General features: G+C 41.1%; 1 protein-coding gene across 13 annotated transcripts in view; it reads right to left on the reverse strand.

The window, feature by feature from the left end:
* The window catches only part of PRDM4 (PR/SET domain 4), a 43,839-nt gene that overhangs the window by 7,712 nt on the left and 12,206 nt on the right, over positions 1–23,921 (reverse strand). For 3 of the 13 annotated variants that reach the window (XM_074007686.1, XM_074007687.1, XM_045365866.3), the window contains exons 6-12: positions 21,728–21,877; positions 19,996–20,114; positions 18,397–18,482; positions 17,433–17,560; positions 16,149–16,463; positions 14,553–14,721; positions 8,121–9,781 (exon numbers count right to left, since the gene is read on the reverse strand). In XM_074007686.1, coding sequence (XP_073863787.1) covers positions 9,469–9,781; positions 14,553–14,721; positions 16,149–16,463; positions 17,433–17,560; positions 18,397–18,482; positions 19,996–20,114; positions 21,728–21,877 — 1,280 coding nt within the window. In that variant the 3' untranslated portion in view covers positions 8,121–9,468. Of the gene's footprint in view, positions 1–3,271; positions 3,390–8,120; positions 9,782–14,552; positions 14,722–16,148; positions 16,464–17,432; positions 17,561–18,396; positions 18,483–19,995; positions 20,136–21,727; positions 21,878–23,921 lie in introns of those variants that run through there. The other 10 variants (XM_045365864.3, XM_045365865.3, XM_045365863.3 and 7 more) reach the window with 5 other exon arrangements.

Genomic DNA, 23,921 nt, shown 5'->3' on the forward strand with positions numbered 1-23,921 from the left:
TAGGCATCTTCCCAGGACTTTCAGTTCTCAGGAAAAGACCCGGTTATATATAAAAAATAACTTCCACTGCTTTATGTAGTCATATAGATCTGCCTAAAATAAGAATTTGTATTTAATAAATACCAGATTTTCAAATGGTAAATGAGGTTGACACCGTTTCCAACTTGAAAGTGCTAGTGTGATGAATGCTATGCATGGGGTGTTTTCTGAGCCAAAAGAATGTGCCTCTGAAGCAGCTGGTTGGAGCAGATCTGAGCACCTGGGACCAGAAGAGTGCTGGCCGGGACCTGCAGTTACCGCTAAAAGCCAGTGCAGGCAGTGGGTAAGACATCTGAGTAGACAAGCAATAGGGGTAGTCAAGCTGTGGGAACTGGGTAACGTGGGGATTAAAATCCAAGCCCAGATTACAAATGTAAAAGGAGGCTCCATTGTGTCATACTGACTGAAGAAACAGTAACCACATCACTTCCTACCGTGGGTACATTTTGCACCTAAGTGTGGGTAGATCTGAGCCCAAAGATATGTGGCTTAGAAGTCCTGCCTGGCATAGAAAGTGGGGGAACAACATGTAACATTTTCACCACTGGTAGTTTGTTGGTGACTGGTGTTTTCATTACATAGCACGTGGAAATGCCATGGAGCCAATCATATTTGTCAAAGTGAAAACCCAATACTATTAAACAATTTTACCCAGATGGCTGGGCATGCCTGTAATCCCAGGTGGCTCATGCCTGTAATCCCAGCACTCTGGGAGGCCGTGGTGGGCAGGTCACCCAAGGTCAGGAGTCCAAGACCATCCTGGCCAACATGGTGAAACCCCATCTCTACTAAAAATACAAAAATTAGCTGGGAGTGGTGGTGGGTGCCTATTAATCCCAGCTACTTGGGAGGCTGAGGCAGGAGGATCACTTGAACCTGGGAGGCGGAGATTGCAGTGAGCTGAGACTATGTCATTGCACTCCAGCCTGGGCAACAGGAGCAAAACTCCGTCTCAAAAAAAAAAAAAAAAATTATCCAGATGTAGGCAGGTGCCAGCTAATTATATCTGGGAGTTCAAATTCTGCAAAACCAATTGTTTTCTAAAGTAGAAATACCAACTTCTATGATACTATATTGTATGAGCATTATACAGGTAGAACTTAAAGGCCTCAATTTTTCAGGACAACCCAAACTACATCTTATAAAGCTCTTTTCAGTAAAGGTGGTGTATGAAATGTATACTATACTCTTAATACTCTTTTAGGTGGAGGGAGGTTTTTTTGTTTCTTTGTTTTAAGATGGAGTGTTGCTCGGTTACCCAGGCTGGAGTGCAGTAGCGTGGTCTTGGCTCACTGCAACCTCCGCCTCCCAGGTTTGAACAATTCTCTTGCCTCAGCCTCCTGAGTAGCTGGGATTACAGGCATTTGCCACCATGCCCAGCTAATTTTTGTATTTTTAGTGGAGATGGGGTTTCACCATGTTGGCCAGACTGGTCTCAAACTCCTGACCTCAGATGATCTGCCTGCCTTGCCTCCCAGAGTGCTGGGATTACAGGTATGAGCCACCATGCCCGGCCAAGGGAGGTCTTTTCAAAATAAGTACTTTTAAAACATCCTATCAGAACAAATAGCCAGATTTTGTTTCAAAAACAACTTGTTTCATACTTCCATTTCTAGATGTGACAGTATAGCTTCCACGAAACAAAAGCTGAACGAGAGGCATGCAACATCTATTTGAAGGCACTGAAGTGCTTCTAAGGCAGCCAGGATTTGAGGGCAAAGATCCTGGGAGAAGGGATGTACAGATAATTAACCTCATGTGCCTATGCTGACTTCCTTAAGCATTTACCAATTTTTATGTTGTACAAGGTAAGAAAACTGAAAAAAGGAGCAGAGCAAAGACAAAAATTGAACTTGATTTCAAAAAGGAAGTTCTCTAAAAACACTCCAAGCTCTCTCATTGTGACCCCTCAAAGGCTATACCCCAAAGGTTGAGATAAACCAGTAGAGCTAACTTTAGGAATCTGAAGCCCAGCCTTGAGTAAGCTCAGCTTTTGACTGGATTGAGGTGTCCCTGCTCTAGTTTGACAGAGGACAGGGTGAATCCTCCCTGGAAGAGGATAATTTCGTCCATAGCTTCTAGAGTTTTTCATACACAATCTCTGGCATTCCAGCAAAAATTTCTAAGCATACTAAGAAATAGCACCACGAGAAAAATAGACCTATAATAAATTCACACATTGGACTTATGTTGGACATGAACTTTGAAATAGGCAGGATTGGTAAATGTAAGAAAAAACAAGATTGAATATATCATCAAGGAATTGGAATCTATAAAGAATTAAATGAGAACTCTAGAACTTAAGAGAATTTTATATATGAGCCTAACAACATTAGAGTTGAAGAAGGATTAGTGAGTGTGAGGATAGGTCAATGGGAAATATCCACACTAAAATACAAAGAGTAAAAAGTATAAAAAAGTATAAGATGCATATCAGGCATGGTACAAAAGTCTAACATACATGTAACTGGAATCAGAATAGGATGAGGGAGAACAATATCCAAAAAGATTATGGCAAGAGTTAAACACAAGTTTATGAACCTGAAACTACTCCTTGGTATATATCCAAGAGAAACAAAACATGTCCTTACAGAGACTTACATGCAGATGTTCAGCAGCAGTGTCATTCTTAACAGCCCCAAAGTGGAAACAATCCAAATGTTCATCAGTGGGTGAATGAATAAACAAATTGTGGGATAGCCATAAAGTGGACTTCTGTGATAAAAAGGAATGCACTAATACATATTGCAACATAGATGAACCTTTAAGACATGCTAAACGAGAGAAGTTGGACATGAGGCCATATATTATATAATTCCATTTATATGAAATTTCAGAGGAAAAGGCAAATCCATACAGACAGTACCTTGTCATTTCCTGGGATTGGGAGAATAGGGTGTGACTGCAAATGAACAAAAATGATCTTTTTGGGTGGTGGAAGTGATTTAAAATAGGATTGTGGTGATGGTTGCACTATTTTGAATATCCTAAAAACCAATGGATTGTACACTTTAAATGGGTGAATTTTATGGTAAGTAAAATACTTTCTTTAAAAAGATGAAGACACTTTGGCTGAGCATGATGGCTCACACCTATAATTCCAGCATTTTGGGAGGCCAAAGTAAGCAGATTATTTGAGCCTGGGAGTTCCAGACCAGCCTGGACAAAACCCCATCTCTATAAAAAATCTCTATAAAAAATCCAAAAATTACCTGGGTGCAGTGGCGCTCACCTGTAGTCCCAGTTACTTCAGAAGCTGAGGTGGGAGGACTGCTTGAGCATGGGAAGTGGAGGTTGCAGTGAGCCAAGATCACACCATTGCACTCCAGCCTGGGCAACAGAGTAAGACCCTGTCTCAAACAACAATAATAGTAAAGTTACGCTAAACTTAGGCACAACGAAAACGATCCCAGATGGGAATACAGAAATGCAAGAAGGAATAATGGTCAACATGGGTAAATTTAAGTGAATATTACCACAGAAAACAGTAATAATAATGTTGTATAGGGCTTAAAATACCTGGAAGATTAAAATGCCTGACAAAAGGCTAGAAGGAGATAAATAGAGTTAAGGTATTCTAAGATCTCAGCATTGTTTTGGAAGGGATACAAGTATCACTATTACACTCTAATAAATCAAGGATGCATGTTGTAATCTCTAGGTAAACTACAAGAGTACTGAAAAAAGCCAAAAGGGGAGAAAGCGAACAATACTTGATTAATTCAAAAGAAGCAAGGAGGCCAGGCACAATGGCTCATGCTTGTAATCCCAGCACTTTGGGAGGCTGAGGTGAGTCAATCACCTGAGGTCAGGAGTTCAAGACCAGCCTGGCCAACATAGTGAAACCCCATTTCTACCAAAAACACAAACATGAGCTCGGCATGGTAGCATGTGCCTGTAGTCCTAGCTACTCGGGAGGCTGAGGCAGGAGAACTGCTTTAACCCAGGAGGCAGAGGTTGCAGTGAGCCAAGATCATACCACTGCACTCCAGCCTGGGTGACACAGGGAGACCCTGTCCCCGCTCCCCTCCAAAAAGAAAATTTAGAAAAAGACTGGCAATTTAAACCCAAAAATGTGGATAGAAGGAAATAACAGTAGAAATGTGATACACAACAAATACAATATAGAAAATTATCAAAGAAAAAATGGATTTACAATACTAAGAAAGTTGATAAACCTATAGCAATAGTGAACATAACACAAATTATTAACTTCAGACTTGAAAAGGAAGACATCACTACAAACACTACAGACACTAAACAGTAAGAAGATATGAACAATTTTTGTGATTAAATTTGAAGATGTATATTAAATAGACAAATTCCTAGAAAAACATAACTTATGAAAACCGGTACAAGAAGAAACAGAAAATTTGAATATTGAAGCATGCTTCTTATTCATATACAACAGGCATGTTTAGCTAGGTCAAAGAAGCAGTGACTGCCCTGAAATAATGTCTTCTCTCTGTAGCCAAAGTTATACAGTGAAAAACCAGTAAAGAGTCTGATCCTGCAGATTACTGATATACAAGGTAAGTTGAATTCACTGCTTCAGCAGGTTTCTTAAATAACAATTAGATTATTTTGGAAGAAAGAATGCAAGCCCAAAAAGTAGAATGGTGATATCTGAGAACATTACAATGACCAAGTACCCAAAACCCCAAAGATGTGCCAACAGAAGTAGCTCCTGCCCTATCTAATGAGAATGGTTCTGATTTTCTTGAATTATCTTGTATTCAAGATACAAGATCCAAGACGACACCTCAGGTAGTTATCTTCTAAAATAGTCCACATTATCTACATATACCACTCCTACCACCTCTTATTGTTTCTGACCTACGACAAGGTGAAGCCCTCAAATTCTCTATAATTCCGAAGTCAAACCTTGGAAAAGAAAGTTTACATATTAACAGAATTGCAAGAATTTCCTAATGTATTGGCAAAATCTTACAGAATATGTGTCAGCAAGATTCTGAAGATTCTAGACCAGGGAAGGAGAAACACAGTTTAAACTGTGTTTATTGATACGGATACATTTAATTGCAGGTGATCATGGGTGATAATCTAACCCATGTCCCACCCATGCATGCCAGGTACAATTCTGTCTCCCCTCCTCTAACAGTAACTGGATCTTTACTGCCTTGAAACCAGCCAGGTCAGATAAGTAGTTCAAGATGTCATTTCCTTAAGGATCTGTTATCTGCAATATTTTCAGACAACTCCTCTAGTTTAAGCAAAAATAATTTACTGAGCAATATAGATCACTCTTGGAATCACTCACTGAAAAGGCTGACAAAATGGAATCTAAGCTGAGTTCTAGGAATGACTCCTAATCCCATACCACAGACATGAACTCACAAGGTGCATCTGCTGCTTCTATGGTCAAGAAGCCACCCACCACGTCAGAAAGCCTCCATCCACCATCACCACCAGCTCTAAAACCACACCTCACTGGTAATATCCAAGCCTGCACAGTAGATACCTCAGGCCCTGCTTCTCTCCCTGCCTAATTCAGTTCTGAATCTAAGTCTCACATGAGTGCATCTAATTAAAACTTTACCAGTTTTCTTAGACTTCTCTTCTTAGGAGTGACTTTTCGCTCCTGCCCCTAGATCTTAAGAAATTCTGTTCCTTTATTATAAGGCTGACCACAGTCTGGCTTGCATTAGGTATAGATATCTGCCATCTATACCTTGCATGGTTCCCAGCATAAGACTCCTGTGGACTGCTTCACAATCACCTAGGGATCCTTGGAAGCTCATCAGTAGGGCTGGGGCTCACCTGGACACTTAAACGTCTCTTATTTCCTTAGATAATCCTGATGTGAGGACAGGTCTTAGAGCTACTGCAAAACTTTGAGTATCCAAAGGCAGGAGCAGAGCCCTAGTCATTTTTCTGTTCCCCCTACAATGCCTTAAAGTGTGCCAGCACTTAATGGGTTTTTGAAAAGAACGCTCTCCTTGTCTGAGGACTACACAGGCCTGAGTGCCTAATGATCCTCAACAGTGCATATGCAAGAAAAACTAAGGAGCAAAAAAGCTGTTAAGGAGTGATTTCATCCCTTTCAGTAGTAGGGAAATCTGCTGGCGGCAATATACACCGCTAGAAATGGTGACTGCCTTTATATTGCTCATGCTCATCTGTAAAGCTGCGGTTAAACTGAAGTCACTATACTGGAAGCTGCTCCTCTTTAAGCAATCATTATCAAGAGCATATATTTGATTAGACTGTTTAGTGTGCCAGGGCTGCCACAACAAATTTACACGGACTGGGTCGACTAAACAGAAATTTATTGTCTCACAGTTCTAGAGGCTGGAAGTCTGAGATCTGAGCAAGGACAGGGTTGTTCGGAGGGCTGAGAAGGACCTGTTCCAAGCCTCTTTCCTTGGGCTTATAGATGTCTTCTCCCTCTGTTTTCACATCATCTTCCCTCTGTATAAGGCTTTGTCCAAATTTTCTTTTTCTAAGAACACCAGTCATATTGGGTTAGGTCCTAACTTAAGGACTTCATTTTAACTTAATGCCTTCTTTAAAGACCGTATCTCCAACTACAGTCACATTTTGAGATTACTGGAGGTCAGGACTTCACCATATGAACCTGGTGGTGGGCGGTGTGTTCAGCCCATAACAGACCATAATCACTTATGTATATGGAGATATGTCGTTCCTTAGTGTGTGCCTCCAAGGTGCAGTTTGGTGATTAGATCAAGTTTACATACTTGATGAGGGGCTGACAGCTTCTGGCATGTTTATGCTTCTCGGGACACAGGTAAAGGAGTCTTTACTAGAAAGCAGGGACACAGGTCAAGCGTGAAAAGGCTGACAAAGACTCTAGTTCCTGTTACCTCTTTGCCCTCTGAGAATCTCAGCACAACAAAAATGCCAGGATTATGAGCAACTCACCTTTTTGAGAAGGAAATGCCAAGCATACAGTGAGCTACAAGAATACTCTGAACTAGTTTATAGGCTTTGGCCTTGAAAACTCAAAAATTATTCCAGTCTTATTTATATTACTAAAATCTAGGGCTTCTTGGGTATTCTACACCTCAATTTTTTTAGTGTAGAAACCTATGTTAAAATGAAAAATGTAAACTAATGGGAAACTAAAGAATATCAGCTACTGTTTACTCTACATTGAACACTGCGGGAGCCACTGACATGTATGAACTTAACATCTAAACAGTATAATGAAGAGGCGCTCTTAATACTCTCCATTTACAGTTAAGGGAAGAGGCATAGAGAGCTTACATAATTTGGCTAAGGTTACAAACCTTCATCACACAGCAAAGCCCACACTAGAGAACATTCTGCAGGGCTCTAGAGCCTACATACATATCCTGCCTCTCACTGTGACCATTTACTAAACGGCAGCAATAAGGCCACCCAAAATGGGCAGAAAAAGCTGAATACATTCATGTCAAAGGGCGCTTACTCATTTATTCATCTTATGAAAATGACTTAGAATTTAAAACTAAGAGGTAAAAAAATGGACAGTTGTAAATACTAAGCACTAACAGCTACATTTTCACTAAAAAGGTTTCCAAGCTTCCTCAGCTGTTTGTGTTTCTGTGACACTAGGCATAACGATCTTGGGCATCATTTCAGTCTTGGGAATGAAGGAAATTAACCCAGTGTGTGCTACTGAGATAAAGGAAGAAAGAGAGCTTAGATTTCCAGTACCAGTGGTTTCCTGAGAACGGGGGAACCTGCCAGCTGGATGCCTTCGGCAAAAGGCTGAGTATAAAGCTGCCCTGAGGGAGGCGTCACGACCCAGTGTCAGCAGCCACCCCTAACCATCCACAACACATCTCCCAACTCTCCACTGCAGACCTGTCACATTACTACAAGGAGGTAACAGAGTAAAGGCATACCTTAGGCAGGAAGAGGGCAGAAGAGGGCTGGAAGCACAAGAAGCAGTTTAAGTACTAATAGCAGAAACAATAAGAATATAAACTCAAAAGCTGTAATACTCTAAAAATGCTCTCTCCTTCTAACCTCAGAAAGATTCAGATTGTACTTGACTTTCCCTAGAAGACTCACTCATCTCCTTCCTCCATAAAACGAGACTACCAGAGGAATCCTGTAGTTTAAAAAAGTTTAATTTTAATCCTTCCTAGAGGAATACAGATCTGAATGAAATACATTCATTCCATAAATACATTAGCAGCAAATCCTTCCCACCAGAGTCCTCTACTCCAACCCAGAGGTTGTGCCTTGAGCAGGAGAGCATGTTCCATCAACCCTGTCAACTTAAGGATGGGTCTGCTTCTGAAAAACGCTGGATATGCATGGGAGACACAATGACCAGGGGCACAGGTGACTTAACTAAGCTGGGACCCTGAAAACAGGCCCATGTGGTGACCATTCAGCCTTCTTTACCTTCCAAAAATCCTTTGGCATCTTCCATGCTTCTCTGATGAGGTTCCTCAGCACCAAGACAACTGGAAAGACCTAACTTTGCACATGCATTAAATAATTTGTTATTCTGAGTTGGCAAAGTTTTAATACTTTTCATAAGGTAAATGAAACATAAAAGATTATTCCCTTCCTTCCCTTCCTCAGTTGAGTCCACATGTACTCGTCAGGAGACAATCCAGCAGGCATTATTTGGGCTCTCTGTATCTCTAGGCCCCCTTTGAATGGCTGGAAGCTTACCGGAGACAGAGTCATGTCTAAATCTACAAAGACCTCCATGTCACAATAACCAGGTGACTCACGCAGGCTTCCATCAAAGCTAATTTCTTTGGCAGAGGCCAGGCATCTCTCCTCTTGTTCTCTCCATCATTCACTACTGACTGACTGACTGCTGCTTTTTTATTTGCCCTCCAGGCACCCGCTGAAACTTTGGAAAGCAAGATCTACCCTAAACTCCCAAGTAGCCAGGAGCAGTTATGGCAGGTGCTGCTTTAAACTTACTAGCTGCCAAGTAGCACACTTATGCCGCTGTGTCCCAATCCATTCTGTGGTGAGTATAAGTCACAGGAGTTTGCATAAAACACAATCAGCAATCAGGATGGCTACGGGGCAAGGACCAAGTTTACAATGTTACCAAGTCACAGGACCAGCAGGAAAATTGAATAATGGAAGAATGTGAAATAAATCTGGTTTGTTTGAGCAAAAGGCAGCTTTGATTCAGGCATAAATGCATCTCCCAGATTATCAAGTAAATAAAGAACAGACCTCAGAAGTCGACACTTCCCTCCCAGTCCATCACTTAAAATAGGACACATGCTCAATTTTCCCAATTTGTTTTAAAGTATTTTCATTAGGATATTCTTCTGTAAGTGCTTTATTCATTCCCAGTCTGTTGTGATTATTGGCTGAAAATAAATCAGGAACCATTTTATATAAAAACCATTATAGTAGATAACTCGTTATGCATGTTTTTCCATTTGCATTTTCATCCAAAATAGCTTGTTTCTTTTCCTTTTATTTATGTGCAGAGAGAGACTCATCCGCTGAATATACAGCACTGTTAATCCTACAGTCTTCTGTCCCCACAGAGTCTGCTAGATCTTCCTCCTCTGAGTCATCCTCTTCTTCCTCCTCTGGTGCTGATGAACTGGAGGTGGGCCCTTTGCAGGTTTTCAGGTGGCGGGTGAGATGGTATTTGGTTAGATAAGCCTTTGTACATTTTTCACAGACATAATCCCGTTTTCCTTCATGAGAATTGAGATGCTTCTTTAAGTGATTTGTTCTCAAGAACAGCTTATCACACTTGGGACACTTGATCTGGCGTTCTCTAAGAGGAACACAAGAAAAAACATTTGATTTGGGGTTACAAATAACAACTGAGGCAACACTTATTCTTCATAACTGCAGGCCTTTTGTCAGAGCAGCTCTATCCTTCCAAATCAGGCTTTTGCATAGGCGATATATAGAAGACTCATAAAACGAGTGTAGTTGAAAACAGTGTAGGCTGATTTTGCCTGTTTTAGAATACTATGTAAATTCTCGAATTCTATGTAAATTCTATATGTATTTCTTTTGTCTTGCTGCATTCTCTCAATATGACACTTATAAAATTCATTCAAGTTGCTGTATCAGTTGTTTGTTCCCTTCCACTGCTGTATACTATTTACAAATATACCACAACTTATCTATGGTACTGGATTTGTCTCTAGCTAATGAATATTTTGGTGGTTTCCAGTTTTTTATCATCACAAGCAAGAGTGCTATGTTTTTAAATTTTTAAAAATTATTATTATTATTTTTTAGAGACAGGGTCCCGCTATGTTGCCCAGGCTGGAGTGCAATGGCTATTCACTGGTGTGATCATCGTGCACTACAGCCTTGAACTCCTGGGCTCAAGTGATCTGTCCACTTCAGCTTCCCAAGTACCTGGCTCTATACGTGCATGCCACTGCACCTGGCATTTGAACATTTTTATACTTGTACGGTGCTCTGCAATACATATGTTTCTCTAGGGTATACACCCAAGAGCTACATAGCTAAATCAAAGAATATGCACATCTTCAACTTTACAAGATAATGACAAACGGTTTTCCAACGCAATTGTTTCAATACACACTTCCATCATTGACGGTTCTGGTTGTCCCATATTCTCAACAACTGGAAGACTCAAATTTGAAAATGTCTGCCAATTAGCCAGTACATAATGGTCTCTCATTACGCTGTTATTTTTATTCCCTAAATGCTACTTTTATGGAATTGCCATTTTTCTGTCCTTTTCTTAGACTAGTGGTTCTCAAGTAGGGGCAACTGCTTCTATAGGGGCATTTGGCAACGTCTGGAGGCCTTTCTGACTGTTATACTGGGGAGGGGCGGTACAATTAGCACCTAGTCGGAAAAGGCCAAGAATGCTGCTAACCATTCTACAATGCACAGGGCAGCCCCACAACAAAAAATTAACTGGGTCAAAATGTCAATGTCGTCAAGGTTTGAGCAACCCTGGCCTAAACACTTTAGGGCTGAAAAGAACCTCAGAGATCACACAGACCAGGAATTTTTTAACTTTTTTTTTTTTTTTTTGAGTAGCTGAACCCCATGTCTTTATGAAAGCCCAATATGAAACAGTTAAAGCAAGTGATTAATGAAATCCTGGAAGGACTGAGAGGGTGCAGTCAGGCGTTCTGAAGCCTGGCTTCCTTAGTATTTCTCCCATCCTCTTCTAGCAACAGATGGCACTGAAGAATCCTTGGAATTCCCTGGAGCAGTTTTACAACCACCAATCTAATCTAGCCTCTTAATTCTGCAGATGGGGAACATTATGTGCATAAAAACTGCTAAGGAACTTGCCCAAGGCCACAACAAAACCCCAATCAAAAGTCTGACTTTTAATCTTCTAGTCTTATGGTTTTTAGAGGTTTATTCAACACATATTTACTGTGTCTAATATATGCCAGGCACTGCTCTAGATGCTAGGGCTATAGGATGTAGGTAAGCTAAGTCCCTGCCTTCCTGAAGCTTACGTTCTAGTGGACAGATTATACCATCAACAAATGTGTAACATATCAGATAGCAATAAAGACTGTGAAAACATATGAAGCCAGGTAAAAGTGAAGGGGTCCTATTTTAGATAAGATAGTCAAGGAAGGCCCTCCTGAGGAGATAACATTTGAGCAGAAACCCGAATGGAGGGAAGAAGACACGCAGGTATCTGGAGGGAGAAGTTTCTAAGGCAGAGGCCCTGAGAATGGATGTGCGTAGTATGCTCAAGGAGTAGCAAGGGGAGGGTCAGAGTGGCCAAAGCAGAATATGAAAAGTAATAAAGGTGAATGGGAGAGGTAGCCAAGTACTATTACCATAACATAAAGGGCCTTCTGACTATGGTAAAAAGCTTTTAACACAAATACGATGGAAAGCCACCAGAGACTTATGAGAGGAGACAGGCACAATCTGACTTATATTTGAAATGGATTGCTCTGGCACTGTGGACAGAAAACTGTGTGTGTGTGTTCATCTGTGTTGCGGAGTAGATGAGGAGAAACAGAAGTAGTAGCAGAGAGATCAACTGGGAGGCTATTGAAGCCATCCATAGAAGAGAAGCTGGTGGTCTGGACAAGGTGATAATTGAAGGAAGGAAAAACTGAGTTGAGAATTACTTCAAGGTGTTTGGCTTGACCAGTGAAGTGAAGAATGGTGGTGCCATTCAATGAGCTGCTCAGTACTGGAGGAAATCAAGCTCGTGGGGTAATATTGGGTTGAGTTTGGGACACATTAGATTTAAGTTGCCTAGTGAACATCCAGCATCAGAGCTGCTGAGTTACAGTGAGGTGTACAAGGGTGGAGACATAAATCATAAGATGGTATCTAAAGCCACGAGACAAGATGACCTGGGGAGTAAACATCACTGCTCTTCCTCTCACTTCCTCTTTCTTACAGGATGAGCAAAGCCAGGTTCTGTCACAACCCTTCCAACTCTCAGGGGAACACCGGGGCAGAACTCCTCCTGCATTTGGCATTAGGGTTCTTTTTAAGTAGATAAATAAAAAGACGCCAATACTACTATATCCACTTTGAAATGTCCCAAAGTAAAAATATAAGCATCTGAAAATTTTACCAATGATCTCCATAGGAAGCCTAAAGCCTTATTCAAAAACAGTTTGAGGGAACAGTGCTTCTTATATGAATGACTTATACCAGTTTTAAGTTTTGACTGTCCAAAACCTTCTTTCTATCCCATGAAAGTTTGGAAACGAGGCTTACCATATTTTCTCATCCTGATAAACAGTCCAGATCCACATTTGTTAAGCAAATGTAAAATGAAAGGATAGAGGCTGATATCAGCTTGATTCAAGCAAAACTTTTCCTCAAATTATAACTGTGTGATATTTAAGAAACAATACATCCACTTGCCAGAGACACTGTGGAAATCGGTCTTGCACATGGATGAAGTCAGTAGTCCTTAACCCTGGCTGGGCATGAGAATCACTCGGGGGGCTTTTTAAAATACCAAGGCCAGGGCTCTAACTCTGAACAATTAAATCAGAATTCCTGGGTGGGGTCCTAGCACCAAATGTTGTTTTTCACATTTTCCAAGGAAATTATAATGGGCAGTCTTCTGGACAAATATTTGTCCCCCTCACCTCAAATTCACATGTTGAGGCCCTAACACCCAGTGTGAGGTGGAGCCTTTGGAAGGCAGTTAGGGTTAGATGAGGTCATGAGGGTGGGGCCTCCATGATGTGGCATTAGTGTCCTTATGAGAAGAGATCAGAGCTCTCATATTCTTTCTCTTTCATTCTCTCAACAGAAATGTATTTTCTCACAGTCCTGGAGGCTGGAAGTCAGAGATCCGGGTGCCAGTCAAGGGGCCCTCTTCCAGGATTGCTCATGACTGCCTTCTCTCACTGTGTCTCTCCCCTATTGTTTGAGTCACAAAATCTGTAGTATTTTATTACCGCAACCTGAGCTGCCTAGACAGGCTGTTAGACTAGATGATCCAGGGATCTCTTTTGGCTCCAATATTGCACAATTTGATGTAATATTTGATAATTTCTGTCTCATTTTACAAAATTTCACACCAGCAATGAAACTAAAGAAGTCTTTGTTTTAGAATGTCCTTCTGAGAGTTATGAATGTAGATCCAGGCTCCTTGGCTGTTTAGCATCTCAGGCTGCATTGTGATGAGGAAGCAGACAGAAGAACTGATATCAAAGCCAAGTCTATCCAAATTCTACATTAAGAATATAACGTTTTCAGTGAAGATAGATTTCTAAAGAGAATCTCCATAATATAAGCTGAGAATGTTTTCCTCCTCTTCTAACACTTGTTAAAAGCTAAGGACAACAAAATCCATTCCTTCTTTCTATGACCACTGTGACTAATGCAGTCTAGACATTTAATTACACTTGGATTCATGCAATAAATTCCTAATTGGTTTTCCAATATTTAGGCTTCTCCACCCTCAATCATCCTCTGTTCAGCTGCCTGAGTAATCTTTGTATTAACAGAATGGGTATGTCACTATGACACTCCTTTCCTTAAAATCCTATAATGTTTGCACAACAATGTGAATATAACTAACACTATTGAACTGGGCATTAAGATAATTTTTTTTTTACTGCAATTCAGACACACACACACACAGAATAGTTCTGAAATGGCAGGGACTAGCAGATCCTTCAGTGTCGCCATTTTCTAAAATGAAATAGAATTTTCTTAATAGGACCAAAGGCTCTTCATGGTGTGGCTGCTGACTCTTACTCTTTTCACTCCATCACTCTCTTACGTGCACACTATTGTACAACTATAAGCAACCACTTGTAGTCAATAGTCCTTTTCGCCTCTATGTTTTTGTAGGTGTGAAAAAAGAGTACATGTGAAAAATAAGAAAAAGAAGCCAAGAACTGAAATCTTCCAGGATAACACCAAAAACAATGTTCCAACCTTAGCTTGGCTACATGGAACACAGAAGGCTTCTACCATGGTACCAAGGCAGGAAACAGATGATGAGCCAGGACTCCCCAGCCCTTCAATCAGCAGGCAGGCTGCAGCCACACAAAGGCTCCCCACCTGAGGAACAACATCTTGGCTGCAGGATAACTTACTGAGTGTGGATGAGCACATGCTGCTTGAGGTCCTGCCTCCGCATAAACAACTTGTCACAGTAATCACACTTAAGATTCTTCTCCCCAGTGTGGATAACCATGTGGGACTCCAGGTGAGCCTTCTGGGTGAAAGACTTGTCACACAAAGTACACCTGTAGTTCTTCTGACCTGCAAATCAGCCCAAAGTATCACACTGTGAAGAAAACAACTGCTGGCATCCCCAAGACAAACAGGCACACATATGGGCATGCAGCAGAGGTAGCAATGAAACAGAGTTGACTGGTAAGCGGCACTTGACTTTCTAGGGTCATCTATGCAGGACCACTCAGAGCCCCCGAGTTTATATTCTGCAACTAAAGCTAGTAAATTAATCTGATCTCCTTTAGGACCTCTGATCTAAATATGTATTGTTAAAAATGTACAGGTGATACATAAAACTTGAAAAAAATGAGTTATAATCCTAATGCCCTGCCCAACACAAACATTAAGCAAAAAAAAAACAAAAACAAAAACAAAAGAAAAAAACAACCTCATGAATTCTAGGACTTGTCTATAGGGAAACATATTTTTACAAGCTAGACTTCATAGTTTTCTATCTTTTTAAAACATGTAATATTGCCTTATAAACCAGGGATGAAACAAAATCCTTCCAAGAGTGCAAAAATAAGATTCCTCTAAGTCAGGGGTCAGTAAAACTTCTCTTAAAGGCTAGATAGAATTTTAGGCTTTGTGGGCCATAAGATCTCTGTTGCAAAAGGATGAGGAAGAAACTTTTGAAGATTTGGAGAAAAGATGACCCAAACAAGAAAGCTAAAACCATCAGTTATTTTGCAGTATGTACTAAAAAAAGTTAGTGGCCAGGCACAGTGGCTCAGGCCTATAATCCCAGCATTTTGGGAGGCTGAGGTAGGCAGATTGCTTGAGTCCAGGAGTTCAAGACCAGCCTTGGCAACATGGCAAAACCCCATCTATATTAAAAATACAAAAATTAGTCAGGTGTGCTGGCGCTCATCTGCAGTCCATGCTACTCAGGAGGCTGAGGTGGGAGGATCACCTGAGCCCTGGAGACAGAAGTTATAGTGAACCAAGATGGTGTCACTGTACTCCAGCCTGGGCAACAGAGTGAGGCCCTATCTCAAAAAAAACTTTTTTCTTAAAAAGTACTAAAAGAAAGGTGTTGGTTTGAATGGAATTTAGAAAATGGAAGCTCAAAAAATAAATTGTGGCAATATTTATTGAGCAATAATATTAAAGGAGAGAAACTAGCTCTGGCTGGTGACTGAGGTGAGCTCTAATGAGAGGCTCAGACTCAGAAGCTTCTATTTAAGTCCAAACACATTGATCGACTTCCTGATTATTAAGTGCATTTTCCCAGGCGCCTTCCAACTATGGTGGGGAGACCTGGAAAGCAGAACACCCTAATAACTGGAAGTGACAGCCTCCAAGGAATCTCAGTTAAACCACAAAGGTTTCCACCCTGAATTCTTTCTCTGACATCAAATCTCAACTCCGCCTGCTGTCCCTCTACAAAGCCTTTACTATCACATTTTCTAATTGTTGCAAAAATTCCATTCTGATGGGCCAACACAACTTACCTGTATGTATCTTGAGGTGGGTCCGCAGATTGCTGGGATCACTAAAAGCCTTGCTACAGAAATCACACTTGTGGGGCTTCATACCCATGTGACCCATAAAGTGGACATGAAGTTTGGAAGGAGAGATAAAAGCTTGGGGGCACATTGAGCACTTCCACTTCCTTTCTTTGCTGTGACTTGGCCCATGGCTGCCGCTATGGCCCTGGGTAGGAAGATGGTTATGGATGTGGCTGGTCAGATGGGCTTTGAACTCTGTGTAAGAATTGCACTCCTTACCACAGTTACAGAGGTGCACATCTGGGTGTTCAGGAACACCTTTTAAAATAAAAAATTACTCATTATCTCCTGATACTTGAATCTTAAAACTTGTTCTTGACATTAACAATGATCACTTGCAGTTCTCCTTTCTCCCCAAATTTCCAATTTGCCCACTTCCTATAAAACTCAAATGTCTTATTCAGTGCTCTATCCCCAGCATCTAAAATAATGTACTTAGGGCCAGGCACAGTGGCTCATGCCTACAATCTTAGTGCTTTGAGAGCCAAAAGTGGGAGGATCACTTGAGGCCAGGAGTTAAAGACCAGCCTGGGCAACACAGCAAGACCCCATAAAAAAAAAACTTAAAAATCATTGGCTGGGCATGGTGGTGCACACCCATAATCCTAGTTAATCAGGAGGCTGAAGCAGGAAGACTGCTTGAGCCCAGGAGTTCAAGGTTATAGTTGGCTATGATTGCACCACTACACTCCAGCCTGGCAGAGTGAGACCTTATCTCTAAATACACACATACATACATAAAATAAAATAGTGTACCAGGCACCAAGAAAGCACTTGGTAAATACTGGATTATAAGGTCTCTTTTATAAGCAAAATATTTAGATTTTGTAGCATACACAAACTCTTAAACACCCCTTGTCATCATGAAACAGCACAGCAAAGAGAAAGCCTATGCAGGTTAAATCAAACCGAGGGGCTTTGCTGTCCTTCATGAGTTTACATCTCAATGGTGCTAGCTCGAAAAGTAGCCTTAGGAACTTCAATGCCCCAAACCAAAGTCCTACCATGAAAGACCATCTCATATGAATTATTGCTTGGTCAATAACATTCGGCTTGTGAAGAACCTCACAGATTTTAACACCTCAAATACAGAAGTAATAGTTTGCTTTTATACAAACAAAGGTATATGATTTGCTTCGGCTAACATGTATATCACTACCAAAACTTCAATCCTGGTCTTTGGTATTTTTACTATGCTAGATTCATGATAAACATATATTAACTTACCAATCTGCTGAGCATAATCTCGGCTATAATAAAAAAGCAGTTCATTTTCAGGAGGGATATCTTGTGAGGTGCAGAAAAAGATTTTTCCATCATGAGGATAAGCCACCAAATTCTGCTCTTCCCGGTTCCTGAGTTATCACATTTAATAGAAGAAGCACATTAATTGTGAAATGCATACTAAGCACAACATTCCCCCCATTGCAAAATCCTATATGAAAGCTCAGGCAGAACTATTTCCTCTGGAATGTTTTTGTAATTTCCCATCCTATCTATGAGGAAGCAGCTGTAGAGAAACGGAATTCTTACTTCAGCATATTAGCTGATGACCTTTTGTAGTCAAAAATACTAGAGTCTCTTATTGGAAGCAAACAAAGTAAATAAAATGAAATCCTTAAAAACCATTATGACAAAGACATGGAGATAGCTAGCTAAACAAGGATTAACTCCAGTAACTCAGGGGTGGACTAACAGCCAATATAAAGAAAAGGCACCCACTTGCAAATTCAGTGCAGCTAACATGTATATCAGAACTATATTGTTCTTTAGTAAGTTTTGTTTTTTTTTTGAGACAGGATCTCACTTTGTCACCCAGACTGGAATGCAACAGCACCACCATAGTATGATCACAGCTCGAACTCTTCAGCTCAAGTGATCCTCCCAATAGCTGGGACTACACATGTATACCACAACACCCAGCTAATATGAAAAAAATTGTTTTAGAGATGAGGGTCTTGCTATGTTGCCCAGGCTGGTCTCGAACTCCTGGCCCAAAGCAATTCTCCCACCTCAGCCAACCCAAGTGCTGGGATTAAAGGTGTGAGCCACCATGCCAGGCTGCCTTGGGCTTTAAGTATGTCCAGGTGTTGGTGTAACTTGGATTATAACTCTTTTCTCTTTTATGCAAAGTTTCCTATTGAAAAACATCTAAATTGTAACTATTTTTCTCATCTGAGACTACTCATACCTGGCTTTGCGTACAAACATCATCCAATTACATTCATTTTCGTCAGTTGTAATGATGCAGAATTCTAGGACACCACTGTGGTATATCTGCCAACAGAAAGCAAGCACACATGTCAAATGCACTGACATGCAATAAAGTACTACATTACACTTAGGCCAGCAATCATCTCATTTACTCATTTGCAGTAGGTCCCAGCTTTCTTGGTGTCAAAATATATTCCTACCTTCTCCAACATGCTATCATTTCAACATTCTCCCTATTTCCAGCAATACAGTAAAGACCATGAGAGACCTACAGTTAGTGCTCAGTGAAGAGACTTTGTTTTTGATTATTCAAACTTTGCCTGGAAAAGACAAAAAACCAGTCTACCTGTTCACCTGTCTTCATCACCTATCACACAGTAGGCACTGAATGACAGAATGTCCATTAAGGGCAGAGGATCATCCCTTCTCACGATTTTCCCACATGGGCCTAGCATTCCAAATTTAAAGTTCCCAATGACAGTGGTACCTTACCTTTCCAATGATCACAAGACCCATTTTCCCCTTACTTCAAATTTGCAAGCATCATTCCCAATAGATACCCATGTGAAAACCTTGCATTTTTAACCCCTTTCATTAGAAAACTAGAAAAATAGGCCAGGTGCAGTGGCTCACGCCTGTAATCCCAGCACTTTGGGAGGTTGAGGAGGGTGGATCACTTGAGGTCAGGAGTTCAAGACCAGTCTGGCCAACATGGGGAAACCCCATCTCTACAAAAATACAAAAATTAGCTGGGCATGATGGCAGGTGCCTGTAAACTCAGCTACTTGGGAGGCTGAGGTGGGAGAGTCGCTTGAGCCCAGGAGGCAGAGGTGGCAGTGAGCCAAGACGGCACCATTGCATTCCAGCCTGGGCAACAGAGCAAGACTGCCTCAAGAAAAAAAAAAAAAACTAGAAAAATAATCTTAGCTTCTTATTCCAGAATTATTTCCTAAGGTAAGTATTTGAGGAATGTTTTAGTTAATTATAAAATGAGACTTTTATCATATAAACAAAGTCCATGGTCTCAGCTGCCACAAGTAATTCAAATGCATTAAATGGTTAAAATAATTGGATTAACTCACAAAATGGAGACAAAAACAGTTTGTTCTCTCTTTCTAGTAGCTGGTGTTTTGCTGTATATTATAACTTGGCTACCAAGAATGATGAATGCACTTTGGGAGGCCGAGGTGGACAGATCACAAGGTCAGGAGATCGAGACCAACCTGGCTAACACGGTGAAACCCTCTCTCTAGTAAAAATACAAAAAATTAGCCAGGTGTGGTGGCAGATGCCTGTAGTCCCAGCTACTCGGGAGGCTGAGGCAGGAGAATGGCGTGAGCCCGGGATGCAGAGCTTGCAGTGAGCCCAGATTGCACCACTGTACTCCAGCCTGGGCGACGAGCAAGACTCTGTCTCAAAAAAAAAAAAAAAAAAAAAAAAAAGTACATTAAATAAATGATGACCAGTGAATGGCACTGTATCAGTTCTGGCTGATTTTGACTTTATCATAACTTTTTAACTACCTCTTACTAAGAAAAACAGCCAGAAGCCACAGAAAAGTTTCATCAGGACTGACCTTCCAGATATGGTTAACTGCCTTGTCTGTCCATTCTGCTACTTCCATGGAGTGACTCTGCTGGCCAATTAGAGGCCCAAAGCAAGTTCGCACAGGAATGGTTTCTCCAGTCCATACACCTATCAGTGGAAGGACACCAACTACACAATCAAGGATTTAAATAGCAGGATATAGAAGACAGAGGTGCTTCACCCATGCAATGAATCTTATTTTCAGTGAACTTAAGAACCAATATGTAGGCTGGGCATGGTGGTTCACGCCTGTAATCCCAGCACTTTGGGAGGCCGAGGTGGGTGGATCACCTGAGGTCAGGAGTTCGAGATCAGCTTTGCCAACAGGGTGAAACCCCGTCTCTACTAAAAATACAAAAATTAGCTAGGCGTGGTGGTGCACGCCTGTAGTCCCAGCTACTTGGGAGGCTGAGGCTGAAGAATTGCTTGAACCCGGGAGGCGGAGGCTGCAGTGAGTGGAGATCGGGCCAATGCACTCTAACCTGGGCAACAAAGCAAGACTCCATCTCAAAAAAAAAAAAAAAAAAAACCAATATGCTAGCACTCCTCAGAAGTGGCTAAGCCTTGTGGGTCCCAGCCTGTAAGTATATAAAATGTAATGAACAGATAACACAGGGCTCACAATAAATGCTGAGTAAGAAGCAGTATCAGAAATTCCTGAACCTAGTTTTATCCACAGGAAATCTTACCATGTCTCTCCAAATACATTATTTTGGAGTTAAATATAAAAAAGTTTGGGCATGGTAGCTCAAATGTATGATGAGCCAACACTCTGGGAGGCCAAGGCAGGACTGCTTGAGGCCAGGAGTTCGAAACCAGCCTCGGCAACATAGTGAGATGCTGTCTCTATAAAAAAAAAATTTTTTTTTAATTAGCTGGGCGTGACTGCACATGCCTGTAGTCCCAGCTACTTGGAAGGCTGAGGCAGGAAGATTGCTTGAGCCCAGGAGGTCCAGGCTGCACTCAAGTTACTGCACTCCAGATGTCAGGCCAACACACTCCAGCCTGGGCAACAGAGTGAGACCCCGTCTCTTAAAAATAAATTAAAAATAACAGAAAACATTATTCTATTGTAAAAATATAAAGCAATTACTATAGAAATAAATCAAACTTCTAAAATCTTTTGTGCTTAAAGCACTGCTGTATTTTACCTAAGCTGTCTGATGCTTTCAAATGACTCACACCCAAACTGCAGCTAAAAGAATAATGAACCTAATTTTATATTTCCAAAGAAATGTCACAGTACTCAGAAGCCATGCTAAATTCAAATATTGGTAAAGTCTGCCAATCTACATTCTTTATTCCTTTTTTCTAAGGAGCATTATACAATTTACAAACATTTGATCTAAATCTGTGTCAAGGTTATCAGTGGTGAATTTTCCATGTTTCTATAAAAGAAACTAAGTTTTAAGAAATGGGTTGTTAGAATTATTATTAGTGGATGGGACAGCTGAGAATAAAAATCTTCAAAGACTCAGTCTAGGACTTTTTGCTTTACTCAATACTGATTCTAACAAAGGAGACGTTTCCCAATAAAGTTTTTGACTTGATTTATTGCTATCATCAGTGGACAAGACTAATATTCCATAAAAGCATAAACCTTAAGCCATAAATTGACTTCTGGTCCAAATAATTACTAAATTATACACATCCACTTTTACAACTGTACCCTACAAAGGAAGAAGAGACGTAATAGTGTTTTACAGTTCCAAGGTTCTTACCAACTTCTGCTCCCACAATTGACTGACGGAGAACAAGCTGCTTTGGGAGAGAAAGCCTTGCTCTGCTCTCTATTGGAGTGTCAGGAACAAAAGTCACTGGTCCATGTTCGGGACAGTCTGAGGGATAGGCGCGGTCACAGAGAGTGCACCCTGTAGATGGCAAATTTGAGCAATACAAATGGGTTTAGTTCAAGGAGGCTAAATTACCACCAGGCTTTTTTTGTTTCTTGTTTTTTGTTTTTTGAGACGGAGTCTTGCTCTGTCACCCAGGCTGGAGGGCAATGGCGCGATCTTGGCTCACTGCAACCTCTGCCTCCCAGGTTCAGGTGATTCTCCTGTCTGAGCCTCCCATGTAGCTGTGACTACAGGTGTGTGCTACCACACCTGGCTAATTTTTCTATTTTTAATAGAGACGGGTTTTCCTCATGTTGGCCAGGCTCGTCTGGAACTCCTGACCTCAGATGATCCACCCGCCTCAGCCTCCCAAAATGCTGGGATTACAGGTGTAAGCCACCGTGCCCAGCCCCAGGTTTTAATGTAAATGCTAATTACTAAAATGTATCCAGTAAGAAGCATGGTTCTAACAGAGATATGCTGATCAAAGACTCACTTCCTTACACTAACATATATATCCACTCTTACACCACTCTTCAGACTTTTTTCTTTTGATCCAACAGGACAAGTTTCCTATTCAGTGCATAAGAGAAACATTGATCAAAAAATTGGCTGGGTATGGTGGTTCACGCCAGTAAACCCAGCAGTTTGGGAGGCTGAGGCGGAAGGATCACTTGAGCCCAGGAGTTCAAGACCAGTCTGGGGTAACATAGTGAAATCCCGTCTGTTTAAAAAGTTAAAAATAATAATAATAAAAGAAAAAATAGCACTATATTACTTCAACAATCAAGTACATTATCCCTTACATTAAGTAGATAATACATTTAGGTATGATGCCCTAAAGTCCAAAAGATTCCAATTCTGAACTGTAAGAGGAAACTGAGTTGAAATGCTGTTATGCAGAGCCAAAATATGGCCACAGTGGTACAGCTGGCTCTGACCTCAGTGCCTATGCTCTGACTGTGCTATGAACATAGGCCACTGGGGTCAGAGCAGCTGCACCACTGCACTCTTTTGCTTCACTATAAATAAGATGGTCAACCAAGTTTTGATGACACATTCTTAAGACAAAAACAATCTGCAGCCTGCTCTTTCAAAGGGCAGACAGAATTGTATTCTTGCAGACATTATTTGCTTAAAATTCTTAGTTTCTTATTTTTCATATGGTCTTTCTTTCTGCATTGGCAGAGAGGATGCTGCCTTTATATATTGTTCTCTATTCTAACTACAACTTCATTTTCACAAGTTTATGAGTGTCCTCCTCCATTTTTGCTCTATTCTTTACACTTTCCACTCTGCTGAAGAACAGTATTTACGATACTATTATTCAAGCATTACGTTCAAACTCCAAAACCACTCACAAAATAGCTGGAATACATAAACCTTAGAACCACAGTCATCTATCTTATTTTCTCTTTTTTTTTTTCTAAGATGGGGTCCCGATCTGTCACCCAGGATGGAGTGCAGCGGTGTTCCTGCTTCAGCCTCCTGAGTAGCTGGGACCACAGGCATGCACCACCACGTCTGGCTGATTTTTTAATACTTTTGGTAGAGACAGGGTTTCGCCATGTTGCCTAGGCTGGTCTCGAATGCATGAGACCAGATAGCAACATGGCAAATTATCTCTACCAAAAATACAAAAAATCAGCCGGGCATGGTGGCGAGCACTTGTAGTCCCAGCTACTGGGGAGGCTGAGGTGGAAGGATGGCTTGAGCCCGGGAGGTGGAGGTGGCAGTGAGCTGAAATTGCGCTACTGCACACCAGCCTGGGTGACAGAGCCAGACTCTGTCTCAAAAAAAAAAAAAATTAATTAATTAACTGTTGGCAAAAATGTAGAGAAATTAGAACCCTCATCCACTGCTGCTAAGATGATAACATGGCACAGCCACTTTGGAAAACGGTCTGGCAGTCCCTCAAAAAGTTAAACACACAGCAATTTCACTCCTAAATATCCAAGAACATATGTTCATACAAAAACTTGAGAATAGGCGGAAGGAGGGAATGGGAAGTGACTAATGGTTATGAAGTTTCTTTATAGGTTGACCAAAATGTTTTGGAAGGAGACAGTGGTGGTGGTTG

Source organism: Macaca fascicularis, chromosome 11, assembly GCF_037993035.2.
Source record: "Macaca fascicularis isolate 582-1 chromosome 11, T2T-MFA8v1.1".
In the NCBI taxonomy this organism is placed as follows: domain Eukaryota; kingdom Metazoa; phylum Chordata; class Mammalia; order Primates; family Cercopithecidae; genus Macaca; species Macaca fascicularis.